The 17,362-nt window shown below is 39.3% G+C and overlaps 1 protein-coding gene across 1 annotated transcript; it reads left to right on the top strand.

The window, feature by feature from the left end:
* Positions 1 to 8,846: 8,846 nt before the first annotated feature.
* Positions 8,847 to 10,664, top strand: LOC133254442 (trace amine-associated receptor 7a-like). Its single transcript, XM_061428691.1, has one exon. The coding sequence runs from the start codon at positions 8,859 to 8,861 to the stop codon at positions 9,888 to 9,890; it is 1,032 nt and encodes a 343-aa protein (XP_061284675.1). The 5' UTR covers positions 8,847 to 8,858; the 3' UTR covers positions 9,891 to 10,664.
* The last annotated feature ends 6,698 nt before the right edge of the window (positions 10,665 to 17,362 follow it).

The following is a 17,362-nucleotide window of genomic DNA, read 5'->3' as shown; positions in this document are numbered from 1 at the left end:
ATGAAAGCACTAAGTTGAAAATTTTAGGACTATTTTTAAAATTATGAATTTTTGATGAAATTAGATACAAAAAAATGAATAAAGCTTTTCAAAATTGGGGATATATATATATATATTTCAAATTAGCCAGGATCAAAGTCACAGACAGGTGCCTTCATTATATAATAAACATATTTATTGCACTAAGTAATAAAGGCATGGCCTTGAGGAGGGCCTGGCAGCCCACTCCAGTATTCTTGTTTGGAGAATTCCATGGACAGAGGAGCCTGGGGGGCTACAGTTCATAGGCTCAGCAAGAGTTAGACACAACTGAAACGATATAACAAAGTAATAAATGATTAAGTGGTTTACTTGTATCATCTGTCTTGATGCTTTGTACACATTCTTACTATATGTACTTGTTATACTATATGTATATGCATTCTATATGTACCATATATCCATTTCTGTGAATCCTGAATCTCATTTTTCGTTCTCAAATCTGTAATCATTTTCTCATTTAGATTCAACTTTCATTTATCTTTCAATGGTCCTTCTTTCTCAGTCTTCTGCAACATTATTTCATTTTCTAGGGCTGTCATAGCAAAGTATCACAGGTGGGGTGGCTCAGTCGACAGAAATTATTTCTCCCACTTAGAAATGTAGAGGTTAGCTACAGACATTATAAAGAAGTAGAAATTGTGGAAAAAATTTACCAAAAAAGCTGATACAATGATTGTTAGCTAATATAAAATCTGCATGTGAAAAAATTATCTATTATCACTAGCAGGGACCATTTCTGCATCAATTTCTCTCACTTGAAAATAATGTGTAATTCACATTCTCATTTTTTTCTCAGCAGTTTCCTCACCTAAGTATACTCTGTATTTACTTCTCCAGGATGTTGTAGGATCAAAAATTCTTTGCTTTTGCTGCAAAAAACCTAATATTAAAAAAGCATAAACAATGTATAAATCTCCGACCCATGTCTCCTGTGTCTCCTGTATTGCAGCCGGATTCTTTATCTGCTGATCCTTTGTGGAAGTCCAGTGTTTTGTATAATGAAACCATTGTAGTATAAGTACTGATATGTAGGTCTTTTTCTTTTGGATTTTTCTGTCTTGTCATTCATTTGAAGTAATTTTTTCTCATTGGTTTTCATTGAGTCTTTTCATTGTTTTCAAACAAATTCTGAATATTAATTATATACAAGTAAATGGCTCAGAAGGTAAAGTGTCTGTCTACAATGCTGGAGACCCGGGTTCAGTCCCTGGGTTGGGGAAATCCTCTGGAGAAGGAAATGGCAATCCACTCCAGGACTATTGCCTGGAAAATCCCATGGACAGAGGAACCTGGTAGGCTACAGTCCATGGGGTCGCAAAGAGTAGGACACGACTGAGCAACTTCACTTCACTAAGTACCTGTGCAAGGATAGCTAAGGATTAAAAAAATGTATTTTATCTAGTATTTTCCTCAAGGAAAATAATTTTGTGGGTAGTATGGATAATTCATTTTAAAATATATTTTTTGAGACTCAGAAGGATATCACAGATCTAACTCCTGTGAGCAGAGGATGAGTTGCCATCACAAGGCTGGCACATGGTATTTGGTCATTCCTATAATATTGTCTTCTCACCCACATATGGTCCCATGGCCTGCGTATTTAAAAGTTGTTAAAACAACCTTATTTTTCAGTAGGAAGGACTTTTGAGGAATCCCCAAGCATGTTTGGACTTGTGTAGGCAAAAGTAGGCAAATAGAAGGGTAGATTAGTTTGGGACTGTTGGATTAATTTCCATAAATGGAAGACTGGGCTTGGAAAAAGAGGGAGTCAAGTAGAGCAGTAGCATGATAAAAATAAGTACACTTTCATGTTATCACTTACTATCCTCAATACATCAGATTAACTGCAGCAGATTTTAAAAAAGGACATCTTCCTATTTTTAGAGCATAGAGCACATAGAAAAAATTAAGTGAAAGAGTCAGATAATAGTTCCATTCAATAAATTTCACACAGAATTACACTGTTACTAAATTATAGATAGACCAAAGGAAAATTAAAGATTTTTAAAATACTTCCTATGGGTAGGGAAAATATTCTATTATTATATATTATACCAAAATCTATAGTACAATTCTGAATATGAAATTTCTTTTGAGCATGTAGTGAGTATGTGGAACTCAACAAAAGAAAAAGAAAACAAAAGAGCAGATTCTTGCATTCACTCCAGGATAGCAGTAGCAGTGTTAGTTGCTCAGTCGTGTCTGACTCTTTGCAACCCCATGAACCGTAGCCTGCCAGGCTCCTCTGTTCATGCGATTCTCCAGGCAAGAACACTGAAGTGGATTGCCATTCCCTTCTCCAGAGCATCTTCCTGACCTGAGGATCGAACCCAGGTCTCCTGCATTGTAGGCAGATTCTTTACCATCTGAGCTCCAGGGAAGATCACTCCAGGATAGTCTTTCCTAAATATCACTACCCAGGTTGGCTGATTAAGGCTTTCTAATTACACAAGCATGTAATGCTTTTGTTGGTACTGTATTATAACCTCCTTAGCCTTAGATGACCAGAAATTTTCTTGGCAAAACTCTATCAGTCTTTGCCTGCTTCATTCCGTATTCCAAGGCCAAATTTGCCTGTTACTCCAGGTGTTTCTTGACTTCCTACATTTGCATTCCAGTCCCTATAATGAAAAGGACATCTTTTTTGGGTGTTAGTTCTAAAAGGTCTTGTAGGTCTTCAGAGAACCATTCAACTTCAGCTTTTTCAGTGTTACTGGTTGGGGCATAATATTGAATAGTTTGCCTTGGAAACGAACAGAGATCATTCTGTCGTTTTTGAGATTGCATCCAACTACAGCATTTTGGACTCTTTTGTTGACCATGATGGCCACTCCATTTCTTCTGAGGAATTCCTGCCCGCCGTAGTAGATATAATGGCCATCTGAGTTAAACTCACCCTTTCGAGTCCATTTCAGTTCGCTGATTCCTAGAATGTTGACATTCGCTCTTACCATCTCTTGTTTGACCACTTCCAATTTGCCTTGATTCATGGACCTGACATTCCAAGTTCCTATGCAATATTGCTCTTTACAGCATCGGACCTTGCTTCTATCACCAGTCACATCCACAGCTGGGTATTGTTTTTGCTTTGGCTCCATCCCTTCATTCTTTCTGGAGTTATTTCTCCACTGATCTCCATGGACATCACCAGATGGTCAACACCAAAATCAGATTGATTATATTCTTTGCAGCCAAAGATGGAGAAGCTCTATACAGTCAGCAAAAACAAGACCAGGAGCTGACTGTGGCTCAGACCATGAACTTCTTATTGCCAAAGTCAGACTTAAATTGAAGAAAGTAGGGAAAACCACTAGACCATTCAAGTATGACCTAAATCAAATCCCTTATGATTATACAGTGGAAGTGAGAAATAGATTTAAGGGCCTAGATCTGATAAACAGAGTGCCTGATGAGCTATGGAATGAGGTTCGTGACATTGTACAGGAGACAGGGATCAAGACCATCCCCATGGAAAAGAAATGCAAAAAAAGCAAAATGGCTGCCTGGGGAGGCCTCACAAATAGCTGTGAAAAGAAGAGAAGCAAAAAGCAAAGGAGAAAAGGAAAGATATAAACATCTGAATGCAGACTTCCAAAGAATAGCAAGAAGACATAAGAAAGCCTTCTTCAGTGATCAATGCAAAGAAATAGAGGAAAACAACAGAATGGGAAAGACTAGGGATCTCTTCAAGAAAATCAGAGATACCAAAGGAACATTTCATGCAAAGAGGAGCTCGATAAAGGACAGAAATTGTATGGACCTAAGAGAAGCAGAAGATATTAAGAAGAGATGGCAAGAATACACAGAAGAACTGTACAAAAAAGATCTTCACAACCCAGATAATCACGATGGTGTGATCACTGACCTAGAGCCAGACATCCTGGAATGTGAAGTCAAGTGGGCCTTGGAAAGCATCACTACGAACAAAGCTAGTGGACATGATGGAATTCCAGTTGAGCTATTCCAAATCCTGAAAGATGATGCTGTGAAAGTGCTGCACTCAATATGCCAGCAAATTTGGAAAACTCAGCAGTGGCCACAGGACTGGAAAAGGTCAGTTTTCATTCCAATCCCTAAGAAAGGCAATGCCAAAGAATGCTCAAACTACTGCACAACTGCACTCATGTCACACGCTAGTAAAGTAATGCTCAAAATTCTCCAAGCCAGGCTTCAGCAATATGTGAACTGTGAACTTCCTGATGTTCAAGCTGGTTTTAGAAAAGGCAGAGGAACCAGAGATCAAATTGCCAACATCCGCTGGATCATGGAAAAAGCAAGAGAGTTCCAGAAAAACATCTATTTCTGCTTTATTGACTATGCCAAAGCCTTTGACTGTGTGGATCACAATAAACTGTGGAAAATTCTTCAAGAGATGGGAATACAAGACCACCTGATCTGCCTCTTGAAAAATTTGTATGCAGATCAGGAAGCAACAGTTAGAACTGGACATGGAACAACAGACTGGTTCCAAATAGGAAAAGGAGTTCGTCAACACTGTATGTTGTCACCCTGTTTATTTAACTTATATGCAGAGTACATCATGAGAAACGCTGGACTGGAAGAAACACAAACTAGTATCAAGATTGCCGGAAGAAATATCAATAACCTCAGATATGCAGATGACACCACCCTTATGGCAGAAAGTGAAGAGGAACTCAAAAGCCTCTTGATGAAAGTGAAAGTGGAGAGTGAAAAAGTTGGCTTAAAGCTCAACATTCAGAAAACGAAGATCATGGCATGGTCCCACCACTTCATGGGAAATAGATGGGGAAACAGTGGAAACAGTGGCAGACTTTATTTTTCTGGGCTCCAAAATCACTACAGATGGTGACTGCAGCCATGAAATTAAAAGACGCTTACTCCTTGGAAGGAAAGTTATGACCAAACTAGATAGCATATTCAAAAGCAGAGACATTACTTTGCCAACAAAGGTCCAGCTAGTCAAGGCTATGGTTTTTCCTGTGGTCATGTATGGATGTGAGAGTTGGACTGTGAAGAAGGCTGAGCGCTGAAGAATTGATGCTTTTGAACTGTGGTGTTGGAGAAGACTCTTGAGAGTCCCTTGGACTGCAAGGACATCCAACCAATCCATTCTGAAGGAGATCAGCCCTGGGATTTCTTTGGAAGGAATGATGCTAAAGCTGAAACTCCAGTACTTTGGCCACCTCATGCGAAGAGTTGACTCAATGGAAAAGACTCTGATGCTGGGAGGGATTGGGGGCAAGAGGAGAAGGGGACGACAGAGGATGAGATGGCTGGATGGCATCACTGACTCGATGGATGTGAGTCTGAGTGAACTCCGGGAGTTGGTGATGGATAGGGAGTCCTGGCATGCTGCGATTCATGGGGTTGCAAAGAGTCGGACACAACTGAGCGACTGATCTGATCTGATCTGATCTAGCCTTAGATGACTGAATTAGAGTTGGCAAAATGATTCCAGGAAAACTCTTTAGTAGATAGGCTGCTAAGTCATTTCAGTCGTGTCTGACTCTGTGCGACCCCAGAGATGGCAGCCCACCAGGCTCCCCCGTCCCTGGGATTCTCCAGGCAAGAACACTGGAGTGGGTTGCCATTTTCTTCTCCATTAGTAGGTAGGAGTGAATCTATCATATTGTTACTCAAGAGAAAAGTAACAAGACACCAGATCATGTTAATACTAAGTATGAGAATGTAGCTCTTTGATCTTGCCTGAGTTGTATTCGAAGTTTTGATTGCTCATTGTTTCCTTCTTTAAAATGATAAAAAATATATCTATCACTGAAATTCAGCACACACTGAGAGATGAAAATTTAGAGGCAATCTCTTTGGAGTCCAGTAAAAGACAAAATGGTCCAATATTATCACATTTTATAAACATTGTTTTATTGCTGTTGTTGTTCAGTTGCTAAGTCATGCCCAGCTCTTTGTGACCCCCATGGAGAGTGGTTCACCAGGCTTCCCTGTCCCTCACTGTCTCCCTGAGTTTGCTCAAACTCTTGTCCATTGAGTTGGTGGTCTTATCTAATCATCTCATCCTCTTATCGCCCCCTTCTCCTCCTGCCCTCAATCTTTCCCAGCATCAGGGTCTTTTCCAATGTGTCAGCTCTTTGCATCAGGAGCCAAAATATTGGAGCTTTAGCATTAGTCCTTTCAATGAATATTCAGGATTGATTTCCTTTAGGATATACTGGTTTGATCTTCTTGCCGTCCAAGGGATTCTCAAGATTCTTCTCCAGCACCACAATTTGAAAACATAAATTCTTCAGGCTCAGCCTTCTTTATGGTCCAACTCTCACATCCATACATAACTACAGGAAAAACCATAGCTTTGACTATATGGACCTTTGTTGGCAAGTAACATCTCTGCTTTTAATATGCTAAGTTTGTCATAGCTTTTCTTCCCAGGAATAAGCATTTTAAAATTTCATGGCTGCAGACACCATCCATAGTGATTCTGAAGCTAAAGAAAATCAAGTCTGTCAGTGTTTCCATTCTTTTCCCCTCTATTTGCCATGAAGTGATGGGACTGGAGGCCATGAACTTAGTCATTTGAATGTTGAATTGTAAGCCAGATATTTTACTCTTGTCTTTCATCCTTCATCTCCTCTTCACTTTCTGCCCCTAGGGTGGTGTCATCTGTATATCTGAAGTTATTGATATTTCTCCTGGCAATCTTGATTCCAGCTTGCGCTTTATCCAGCCCAGCATTTTGCATGATATACTCCGCATAGAAGTTAAGTAAGCAGGGTGACAATATACAGCCTTAATGTACTGTTTTCCCAGTTTTGAACCAGTCCATTGTTTCATGCCTAGTTGTAATTGTTGCTTCTTGAAGGAGGGCTTCTCATATAGCGCTTCTCAGGAGGTGGGTAAGGTGATCTGGTATTCCCATCTCTTGAACAATTTCCCACAGTTTGTTGTGATCCACACAATCAAATGCTTTAGCAAAGTCGATGAATAAGATGTTTTTCTGGAATTCTTTTGCTTTTTCTCTGACCCAACGGATGATGGCAATTTGATCTCGAGTTCCTCTGCCTTTTCTAAATCCCGCTTGTACCTCTAGAAGTTCTCAGTTCACCGTTGAAGCCTAGCTTGGAGAGCTTTGAGCATTACCTTACTAGCATGTGAAATAAGCACAACTGTGCGGTAGTTTGAACCTTTGGGACATTGTCCTTCTTTGGAACTGGAATGAAAACTGACCTTTTCCAGTCCTGTGGCCACTGTTGAGTTTTCCAAATTTCCTGGCCTATTGAGTATAGCACTTTCACAGCATTATCTTTTTAAGATATGAAATAGCTCAGCTGGAATTCCATCACCTCCACTTGTTTTGTTCATAGTAATGCTTCCTAAGGCCCATCTGACTTCACACTCCAGGATGTGTGGCTCTAGATGAATGACCACACCATCATGGTTATCTTTGTCTCTAAGACCTTTTTTGTACAGTTCTTCTGTGTATTCTTGCCACCTCTTCTTAATCTCTTCTGCTTCTATTAGGTCATTACCATTTCTGTCCTTTATTGTGTCTATCTTTGCATGAACTATTCCCTTAATAACTCTCATTTTCTTGACAAGGTCTATACAATAAATAAGCAAATATAAATGTAATATACATGAATGACTGAAATGCATTTGAATTTACAGATGTCTTGCATGCCTTACAGCTCATAAATTTTCTTCTACTGAAGTGTCTCTGAGTATTTATTCATCTTAAAGAGAATGTTCTTAAATATCTCTCTGCAATATATCCTGTGCAATAGGTCCTTTTTGTGTAGACCTCTTCAGATAAAATGATCTCATATTTTTACTTAGCTAAGACTTTTTCCTTTTAGCAATGAATAAATTTTGAAATATATCAGACGGAATTTTGTATTTCATTGGATGATCATACAATTTAAATCTGTTAAATGGTGAATTATAGTAATAGATTTTCAATTGTTAAAGCAAACTTTCATTCTTGGCATCAGTTCAGTTCAGTTCAGTCACTCAGTCGTGTCCGACTCTGTGACCCCATGAATCACAGCACGCTGGGCCTCCCTGTCCATCACCAACCCCAAGATGTATCAACTCTTTATATGCTGTTAATTTTATTTTGTTTAGGATTTCTGCTTCATTATGAGTGAGAGTGTTCATTCTTTTTCCTTGGGTTTTGTATCCACGCTATTCTACATCAAACAATAAATTTTAATTGAAGAGTAAAAGTGTGAATTTCTTCTTCTTCACACCTTGCACCATAGGGACTCCACTGTAGAGGATTTTGGATATGGGATTTGGCTGTGCTTCCTGAGGGGATTTGGCATTAACTTGTTAGATAGTTTAGAGGTGAGTAGTAAAAGGTAACCTGCGTCTTTTGCATCTCCTGCATTGGCAGGCAGGAGTTTTACCACGGGCATTATATGGGCTTCCCTAAAAGGTAATGAATAAATAACAAATCAACACGCACCGTGCTAACTTTGACAAAGAGGAATACCTACCCAAACATCAGTCAGGTAATAAAAGATTGCTGTTATATTGTAAGGTAAGACATCTTTTGTGGGAAAAGAAAATTTGCAACAGATTTATTTGAAGTTAAATTATTATTCAATTTAGAATATTGTTTCATAGTACATTTTAAGTATAAAAACAATACTTTATATTCTAAAATTAAAATAAATTCAAATTCAATATACAGTTATTTAATATGTTCAGAGATTAAAACTAACATAAATACATGACAGGTCACACGATAATGTTTGGTAATTATAACAGAAATAAGTGGTTCAAAGATCTTTGTTCTATTTTATTTGATTGAAAGAGGGAGGACCTTCTCCGGATGTTTACGTGCTATCTACAGCAGCACCATGAATAGCAGCTCATCCACTGTTGCAGCTGTGCAGCTCTGCTATGAGCACCTGAATGGATCCTGTGTGAAAATCCCCTACTCACCAGCTCCCCGCCTCATCCTGTACACAGTGTTCACCTTTGGAGCTCTGCTGGCTGTATTTGGAAACCTCTTGGTAATGATTTCCATTCTCCACTTCAAGCAGCTGCATTCTCCAACCAATTGCTTGATTGCCTCCCTGGCCTGTGCAGACTTCTTGGTGGGAGTGACTGTGATGCCCTTCAGCACAGTGAAGTCCATGGAGAGCTGCTGGTACTTTGGGGAAAGTTACTGTAAATTTCACACTTGTTTTGATGGGTCATTCTGTTACGCTTCCATCTACCACTTGTGCTTTATCTCTCTGGACAGGTACATTGCGATCACTGACCCCCTGGTCTATCCAACTAGGTTCACTATGTCTGTTTCTGGCATGTGTGTTGCCTTCTCCTGGCTCTTTTCAGTTATTTATTCTTTTTCCCTTCTTGGCTCAGGAGCGAATGCAGCTGGACTGGAGGATCTAGTAAGTGCTCTCACCTGTGTGGGAGGCTGTCAATTTGCAGTGAATCAGAGCTGGGTATTAGTGAATTTCATTTTATTCTTCATTCCCACCCTTGTGATGATAGTTCTTTACTCCAATGTTTTCCTAATCGCTAAACAACAGGCTAGAAAAATTGAGAATCTGAGCAATAAGACTGGGCGATGCTCAAACAGCTACCAAGACAGAGTAGCCAAGAGGGAGAGAAAGGCTGCAAAAACGCTGGGCATTGCAGTGCTAGCGTTTCTGATCTCCTGGCTGCCTTACTTCCTCGATTCCATCATTGATGCCTTCCTAGGTTTCATCACTCCCACATATATTTATGAAATATTGGTTTGGATTGCTTATTATAACTCAGCTATGAACCCCTTGATTTATGCATTCTTTTATCCTTGGTTTCGAAAAGCCATCAAACTCATTGTCACTGGCAAAGTCTTGAGAGAGAATTCCTCAACAGTAAATTTATTTTCTGGGTAAGTCTACATTTTAGATGGAGGAATTGACAGTAGATTCACAGTGAACACACGTTGGGTAGAAAATTTAGTCATATGTGTCAGGGTCTTCTAATGTAAAATAAATTATGCTTCAAATTTGACCCAAACACTTAAATTCAGATTCATCATTCTTTGGTAAATATAACATAAAACCCTGTATGTAATGGAAACAGCATGACCTTGGAGCCAGGAACATGGCAATCTAACACCGATCTTGGGCTGTTTCCATTCTCTGAACTTCACTGTATGTCTCTAGTTAATAAACTCTCCTTTGTAGCATTCTTGAGAAAATTTAAAAGAATGTATAAAGAAAGTGAAAGTCGTTCAGTCATGTCTGACTCTTTGCCTCCCCATGGACTATATAGTCCATGGAACTCTCCAGGTCAAAATACTGGAGCGGGTAGCCTTTCCCTTCTCCAGGGGATCTTCCCAACCCAGGGATTGAACCCAGGTCTCCTGCATTGCAGGTGGATTCTTTACCAACTGAGCCACGAGGGAAGCCCAAGTATACTGGAATGGGTACCCTATCCCTTCTCCAGTGGATCTTCCCTACCCAGGAATCGAACCAGGGTCTCCTGCATTGCAGATTCTTTACCAACTGAGCTATCAGAGAAGTCAAAAAGAATGTATAGGAAAAAAAAAAAAACCTATGTTTTTATTATTCTAAATCCCCCCTTTTATTGCTTTATAATAGTTCAGCCTTGGTTATTACTTTTCTTTATATTTTTGTGATTGTAATATTTTTCCATTAAAATGCACATGCAGCTGGGGAATGCTCAGAGACATCCTGGCTCAGGGAGGGCAAAGTAGTGACTCCTTACTGTCAGGTGTTCAGATTTGTGGTCCAGAAATATGATCTTAGAGTCGAGTAAGATCAACCCAGAGAGAAAGAGTGACTATAACATCCATTTAAGTCTTTACTATGGGAAAGGTGATTGGTGTCATTAATAGTATTTGATTATTCAGTAAGCTTCTTTGTACTGATTAATTCTAATCCTACAATTTCATTTTGGTTCAGAAATTTTACCAGTTAACATATGTTTAGAACATGGGTTTTAAGACTGTCACTCATTACTGTACTCTATCTTAAATTAATTTAATATTTGTTCACTTTTGCATTGTACCAAAAATATTATTTTTTAAACATTTATTTTATTAAAGTATAGTGATTAAATGTACCAAAATTATTTATAAGGGCTTTCAATGATACACATAAAACGTCCAAATTAAAAAACACCCAAAAGAATAGAAAAGTGAAGTAAAGGAGATAAATGATGATAGACAGACTGGTAAACACATTTTGTGTGACCCACAGATTTGAAACTGAATTAATTTAAGCAACTCACATTGGGTAAGTTAAGCTATTTACTTTGTATAACATTCACCAGCTTTTCAGACATGAAGATTGTTCTGGGTCTAAAGATTGGAGGGTGCTGTGTGTCCCATGCACTGAGTTAATTGTTTGATTCTCTTCTAACTTTTGGTTTGTTGTAATCAGACATCAAAATTTAAAAATCGAGCATCATATCTTTGGGGCAAGAGTGAATAAATATTAAAAATATTCTTGTTATTTTTCTTTAATTTCTTGATTCATATAAATCAGAAATATATTAGCACATTGTTTCTATTATTAAACAAATGCTTTAAGCTGGTAAGCCTTTCCTGAGACAGTGAACTTTTTCTGAATATACTATGCTTGAATGAAACTCTCTCATCTTCATTTTATGAGTAAAGATGATGCAGATAATTTAAAGGCACCCTAGACTGCTTAGTATTAGTTTATACACAACTCTTCCAATGCTGAAAATCATCAATTTATTTTGATTTAGTGCTTTCAATGTAGTAACTTTCTCTAATACTGTGCCACAAGCTATAGAGAAATCATACTGACCATTTTAAAAATAGAAAAAGCTACAAAGTGCTTACAAAATCTGCTGAATATCTTAGCAGATTTTGGATTCATATCTAAGCTTCTGGATTCAAATAAGCACTTCTAACATCTAGTTTAGTACTTTTACACTTGTCTTTCTGTTTTTTAAGTCCCTTTTCACATATATTTAACAAATGATTTAATTTTACTCCTTTCTTCCCCAGATCAACATATCACTGTATTTTGGTGAATATTTAATATCTTTCTTTCTAAAAGCACAAGCTTCTTCTCATTTATGTGCCTGAGTATATAAAAGAAATAATTCTTTATGCATCATAGTGGTTATTGTGATATGCAAATTACAGACACTTCACACTTATTTTGTGGTTATTGGGATGTACCTCTGGAAAGACCATCCCTCTCTGTCAGACATTTGGAGATGAAATCAGAGACAGAAAAATTCGCACACCAAGAAAAGCAAGCTGGTCACAGTTTCTTGGCCATTCAATTGTTAGTCTGCTGTGATAAATGTACAAAATAATAAAACTGAAGGTGACTTTGAGATGGTCTATTCTGAACCATCCCTTTAAAATAATTAATTAAGTAATTTAAAATTTTTCCTGGCTGCACCGCATGGGTTACAGAATCTCAGTTAGCCCATCCGGTTTTGAACCCAAGCCATGGAATTGAAAGCATTGAATCCTAACCACTGGACCACCAGGGAACTCCCCATATTTAAATTTTTTAACAGAGAAGCTCATAATTAAATATTTTTCATAATGGACATATAAATTGAACATATTTAAACTATATATTTGATAAATCTTGACATTTGTAGATACCTGTAAAATCATCACCAAAATCAAGACTGAACATACCTATCTCCCCAAAGATTCCTCATGTTCTTTGATATGTCCTTCCTGCTCATCCCTACACACTCAACCTTCTTCCATCCCCACACAGCCACTGATCAGCTTTATGTCACTCTATACTAGTTTGTACTTCTAGCATTTTATATAAATACAGCTATACATTATATATACTCATTTCTGTCTGAATTATTTCACTCTGTATAGTAATTTGGAGAATAATCCATGTCAAAGCATGAATCGGGGGTGGGGGGATGATTTGGGAGAATGGCATTAAAACATGTATAATATCATATAAGAAACGAATCGCCAGTCCAGGTTCGATGCAGGATACAGGAAGCTTGGGGCTGGTGCACTGGGGTGACCCAGAGGGATGCTATAGGGAGGGAGGTGGGAGTGGGGTTCAAGATAGGGAACAGGTGTGCACCCGTGGCAGATGCATGTTGATGTGTGGCAAAACCAGTACAATACTGTAAAGTAAAAAAAATAATAATAATAAAAATTTAAAAATATATATTTTAGTCTTTTTTCTTTGTGATAGAGTAGCATTTCACTGTGGAGAAGGCAATGGCACCCCACTCCAGTACTCTTGCCTGGAAAATCCCATGGACGGAGGAGCCTGGTAGGCTGCAGCCCATGAGGTCGCTAAGAGTCGGACACGACTGAGGGACTTCACTTTCACTTTTCACATTCATGCATTGGAGAAGGAAATGACAACCCACTCCATTATTCTTGCCTGGAGAAGCCCAGGGACAGGGAGCCTGGTGGGCTGCCGTCTATGGGGTCGCACAGAGTCGGACATGACTGAAGTGACCGCAGCAGCAGCAGCAGCAGCAGCAGCAGCATTTCACTATGTGAATTGAGCACAATTTGTTTATTCACCTCACCTGTTGACTGAAGTTTGGTTTGAACCATCCCTTTCTAGATGCAGGTCACAACTTAAGTACTTGAGCAAGATAGCCAGTCTCATGAATTCACAGAAGGGGGCTTGGCCACCCTCCAGGAGGTGGATTGGGCCTTGCTGAGAAGTGTAGAAATCTACTTTCATCCCCTCCTCCCCCTAGTCTTGGCTCAAGGTCTCCTTTCTAAGAATTGCCTCACCTCTACTCCCTTAGATGTGGCTTGCCTGGTTCTAATGATCCATGACCATCTGATTCTTGCTCTATTTTGTATTAATGAAAATTTTATCTATAAATGTATGTTATACAATCATGTTTATTAGTTATAATTTAATATAATAAAACATTTGTTATATTGTGAAAAGTGAAAATGTTAGTCAGTCAGTTGTGTCTGACTCTACACCACCCCAAGGACTATAACCTACCAGGCTCCTCTGTCCATGCAATTCTCCAGGCAAGAATACAGGAGTGGGTAGCCATTTCCATCTCCAGGGGATATTCCTGACCCAGGGATTGAACCTGGGTCTCCTGCATTGATAGTAGATTCTTTACCATCTGAGCCACCATATTGTATATTATAGTATATAGAAATGTATACTATATATAGTTATCCATTATATATTACTTCTTATTTGAGGCAGAAGCAGAAGAGGGTGACAGAAGATGAGATGGTTGGATGGCATCACCAATTCATTGGACATGAACTTGGGTAAACTCTGGGAAACAATGAGGGACAGAGAATCCTGGCATGCCTCAGTCCCTGGGGTCATGAAGAGTCGGGCATGATTTGGCAATTGAACAGCAACAATTCCAAAAAGTTTTTTAAAATTTTATAGGATTTCAATTATAGTTTTAATTTTCACAAGAGTTATATTTCCAAAAATAAATTATCTTGCAACTGCAAAAACATAACCCCATTGTCTTCTTGGACCTAGTGTACTGATGAGAAGCTTGGTCCCAGTATGGTGTTCATTACATTTTCATAGACTAGTTCTCCCTGGCCTTTGTTCCTAGGAACTTTTAAGAACTTCTCTTTATATTTGTTTATATTTAGCGCCTCTATTTTTTGTTTTGTTTTGTCTCTTTGTAGTTGGTAGGTATTTACATTTGGAGTTTAGATTCTTTAGCCCAGAGAAAACTTTCTCTAGGATCATTTTTATTATTTTCTTGTGCTCATTCTTCAACTGCTTTTTTCTGGGATTAAGAATTTCTCCCAGGTCCTATGGAAAGAATTTCTCTTACCCATCTGAGAAACTTTCACTGTGTTTAATGTGGGTTGTATTTTCTGTACCTAGGGTTTTCCATCTGTTTGACCCTATCTCATTTTGATCTTTCAGAGATACACTTTAGGGCATCTAACTGGGATTTCAGAAGTAAGTAAATTATCGGCTCACTTATCTTGACAGGGCTAATCTTCAGATGGTATGTACCAATTCAACCATTCCATTGTGAAAATGATGAAATGCTTAACTACTGTTGGTAAATATCTGTTGACCTGAGCCTCCTACACTTCTCAAGCCTTGACATGATCCAACAATGAAAGATCAATGGAAAGCAAAGGTGGGCACCTCCACAGATTAACTATCTCTCAAAAGAGCATCCTTTCTGACCAGTCATTGCTCATGTCTTAGCAGATGGATTTTTTCACGTTTCAAATTGTCAGCCCTAAATACTGACCCAGAAATCAAATGGTCACTTTTTGAAGAGCACTTCATCAACAGTAAATTTACTTCTGATGATGAAAACTTAAATAGGGGAAAATTAAGAATGTACTCAGAACTACTGAGTGATTGTTTAAATAATTATTATTTACTTTCTAAGAAATAAATGAGATTTCTGAAAACGTATAATGAGATGATGGGAAGAAGTTTTCAAATTATTCAGGAAAAGCATGAAAGAACAGAACTCTAGTCATTAACTTCATCCTTCCTTCTAGTCTGATTAGGAAGTCTGGCCCATCGAATATGTCACTAGATTTGGGACAGTCTGAACTTGCTGAATCTCAAACATAAAACAGCTTTACCATTTATCTCCTAGAGCAGGCAAATCTACTCTATTGATTCTCCCTTCCCCACATGTTAAGAACATTCTGGGAAGGTATTACAATTTTCCATTCAATTTCCAAAATTTATAAAGTCATGATAAGGTCTTTATAATTCACAGTAAAGCTTTAAAATCACATCCAGTTAAGTAATCTTATCTTTCCTACCCCAGTCAGTGCCATCCAGGCTTAGGCCTCTTCCTTTCACTCCCAGTTTCTGCTTGGAGCCCCAACCACCCTCCAGGATGGAACAAGAATAAAAAGAGTATTAATAAAGAGATGAAAGCTGTGTTCTCATGCCTTGTAGTGTCATGGTATTAATGACCTATGTCTTGATTGTGGCAGAAGCCCAACTGTAGGCTCAGTGATGAGGTATACATGTAACTTCTTTTGGGGGAATCCACCCACGGTTCAGTTCCCTAATGTGGGGTGAACCACTCCCCCCCACCCCCCAGCTGACCTCTCTTGACTTCTCCTTAGAATCTCTCCAGGCAGACTTTTCTTCTGGGGTCCTTTGTTCAGGAAACTACTCCAGTGAAGAAGGTACTGGCAAGATGATTCAATCTTAATTGCCTCTTTAAATCTGCTTCTTCAATTGCTTGCTGACCTGCTCTGTGTTTGTGTTAAGCAGTGCGTGCATGCTAAGTCACCTCAGTCATGTCATACTCTTTGCGACCCTGTAGACTGTAGCCCACTAGTCTCATCTGTCCGTGGGATTCTCCAGGCAAGAATATTGGAGTGGGTTGCCATGCCCTCCTCCAAGGGTTTTTTTCCCACCCAGGGATTGAACCTGAGTCTTTTAAATCTCCTGCATTGGCAGGTGGGTTCTTTACCACTAGCACCATCTGGAAAGCCATGTTAAGCAGAGGAAAGTAGAAATGGAGAGAGATGGCTGGGAGGAGAAAAGGGCCAGTGGGGAGAGAAGGCCATACTGTTAATGATTCAAGTGCCAGAGATGCATCAGTTTCATGAGGTCTGGAGGCCAGTGGAAGCCAGTCTGGTTTGGCCCTTCCTCAGCCCTCCCACTTCAGGGTGTGTCAGGCAACTGTGACACATCCCGCAGGACTTGAGGAGGATGCTGAAAAAGGCCAAACCAGCACTGATCACAAGGACGAGGGACCTGGGGTGGGAATGCCTCCTGTGGGGATGCCTGCAGCCCCCAGATATGCGATGCAGGAGTGAGATGCTGTTAGAAGGCTCATACGCAGAGGTTGTGACCACTAAATGAAGGTTGCTGCTGCTGCTGCTACTAAGTCGCCTCAGTCGTGTCCAACTCTGTGCAACCCCATAGACGGAAGCCCACCAGGCTCCGCCGTCCTTGGGATTCTCCAGGCAAGAACACTGGAGTGGGTTGCCATTTCCTTCTCCAATGCATGAAAGCGAAAAGTGAAAGGAAAGTTGCTCAGTCGTGCCCGACTCTTAGCGACCCCATGGACTACAGCCCACCAGGCTCCTCCATCCATGGGATTTTCCAGGCAAGAGTACTGGAGTGGGGTGCCATTGCCTTCTCTGAAATGAAGGTTACAAGGAACCTAATTGGGCACAGAATGATTGTGCTCTTTTTCTTCTACTCTCTTCTTCTCTCTATGGGATAGAGCGGAAAAGGAGGGCGGGATAAGGAATAAATGATCAGACATGCTGTTTCCCTAAAATCCAGAGTTTTAAACTTAGGCTTGGCTAGTTTGGGTTCTGTGAGAATGCAGATACTCGATTTGATAGAGATTATGGTTTTAAATTAGTGTAGATCAAAATGGAAATTTAACACTCAGAGTGACT

This window comes from Bos javanicus, chromosome 9 (assembly GCF_032452875.1).
Source record: "Bos javanicus breed banteng chromosome 9, ARS-OSU_banteng_1.0, whole genome shotgun sequence".
NCBI classification, from domain to species: domain Eukaryota; kingdom Metazoa; phylum Chordata; class Mammalia; order Artiodactyla; family Bovidae; genus Bos; species Bos javanicus.
The sequence above is the reverse complement of the archived record's forward strand: the minus strand, read 5'-3'. Positions and strand labels throughout refer to the sequence as shown.

Excerpts from the sequence above, each read along its gene's own strand:
- LOC133254442 (XM_061428691.1), top strand. The coding sequence starts at position 8,859 with ATGAATAGCAGCTCATCCACTGTTGCAGCTGTGCAGCTCTGCTATGAG.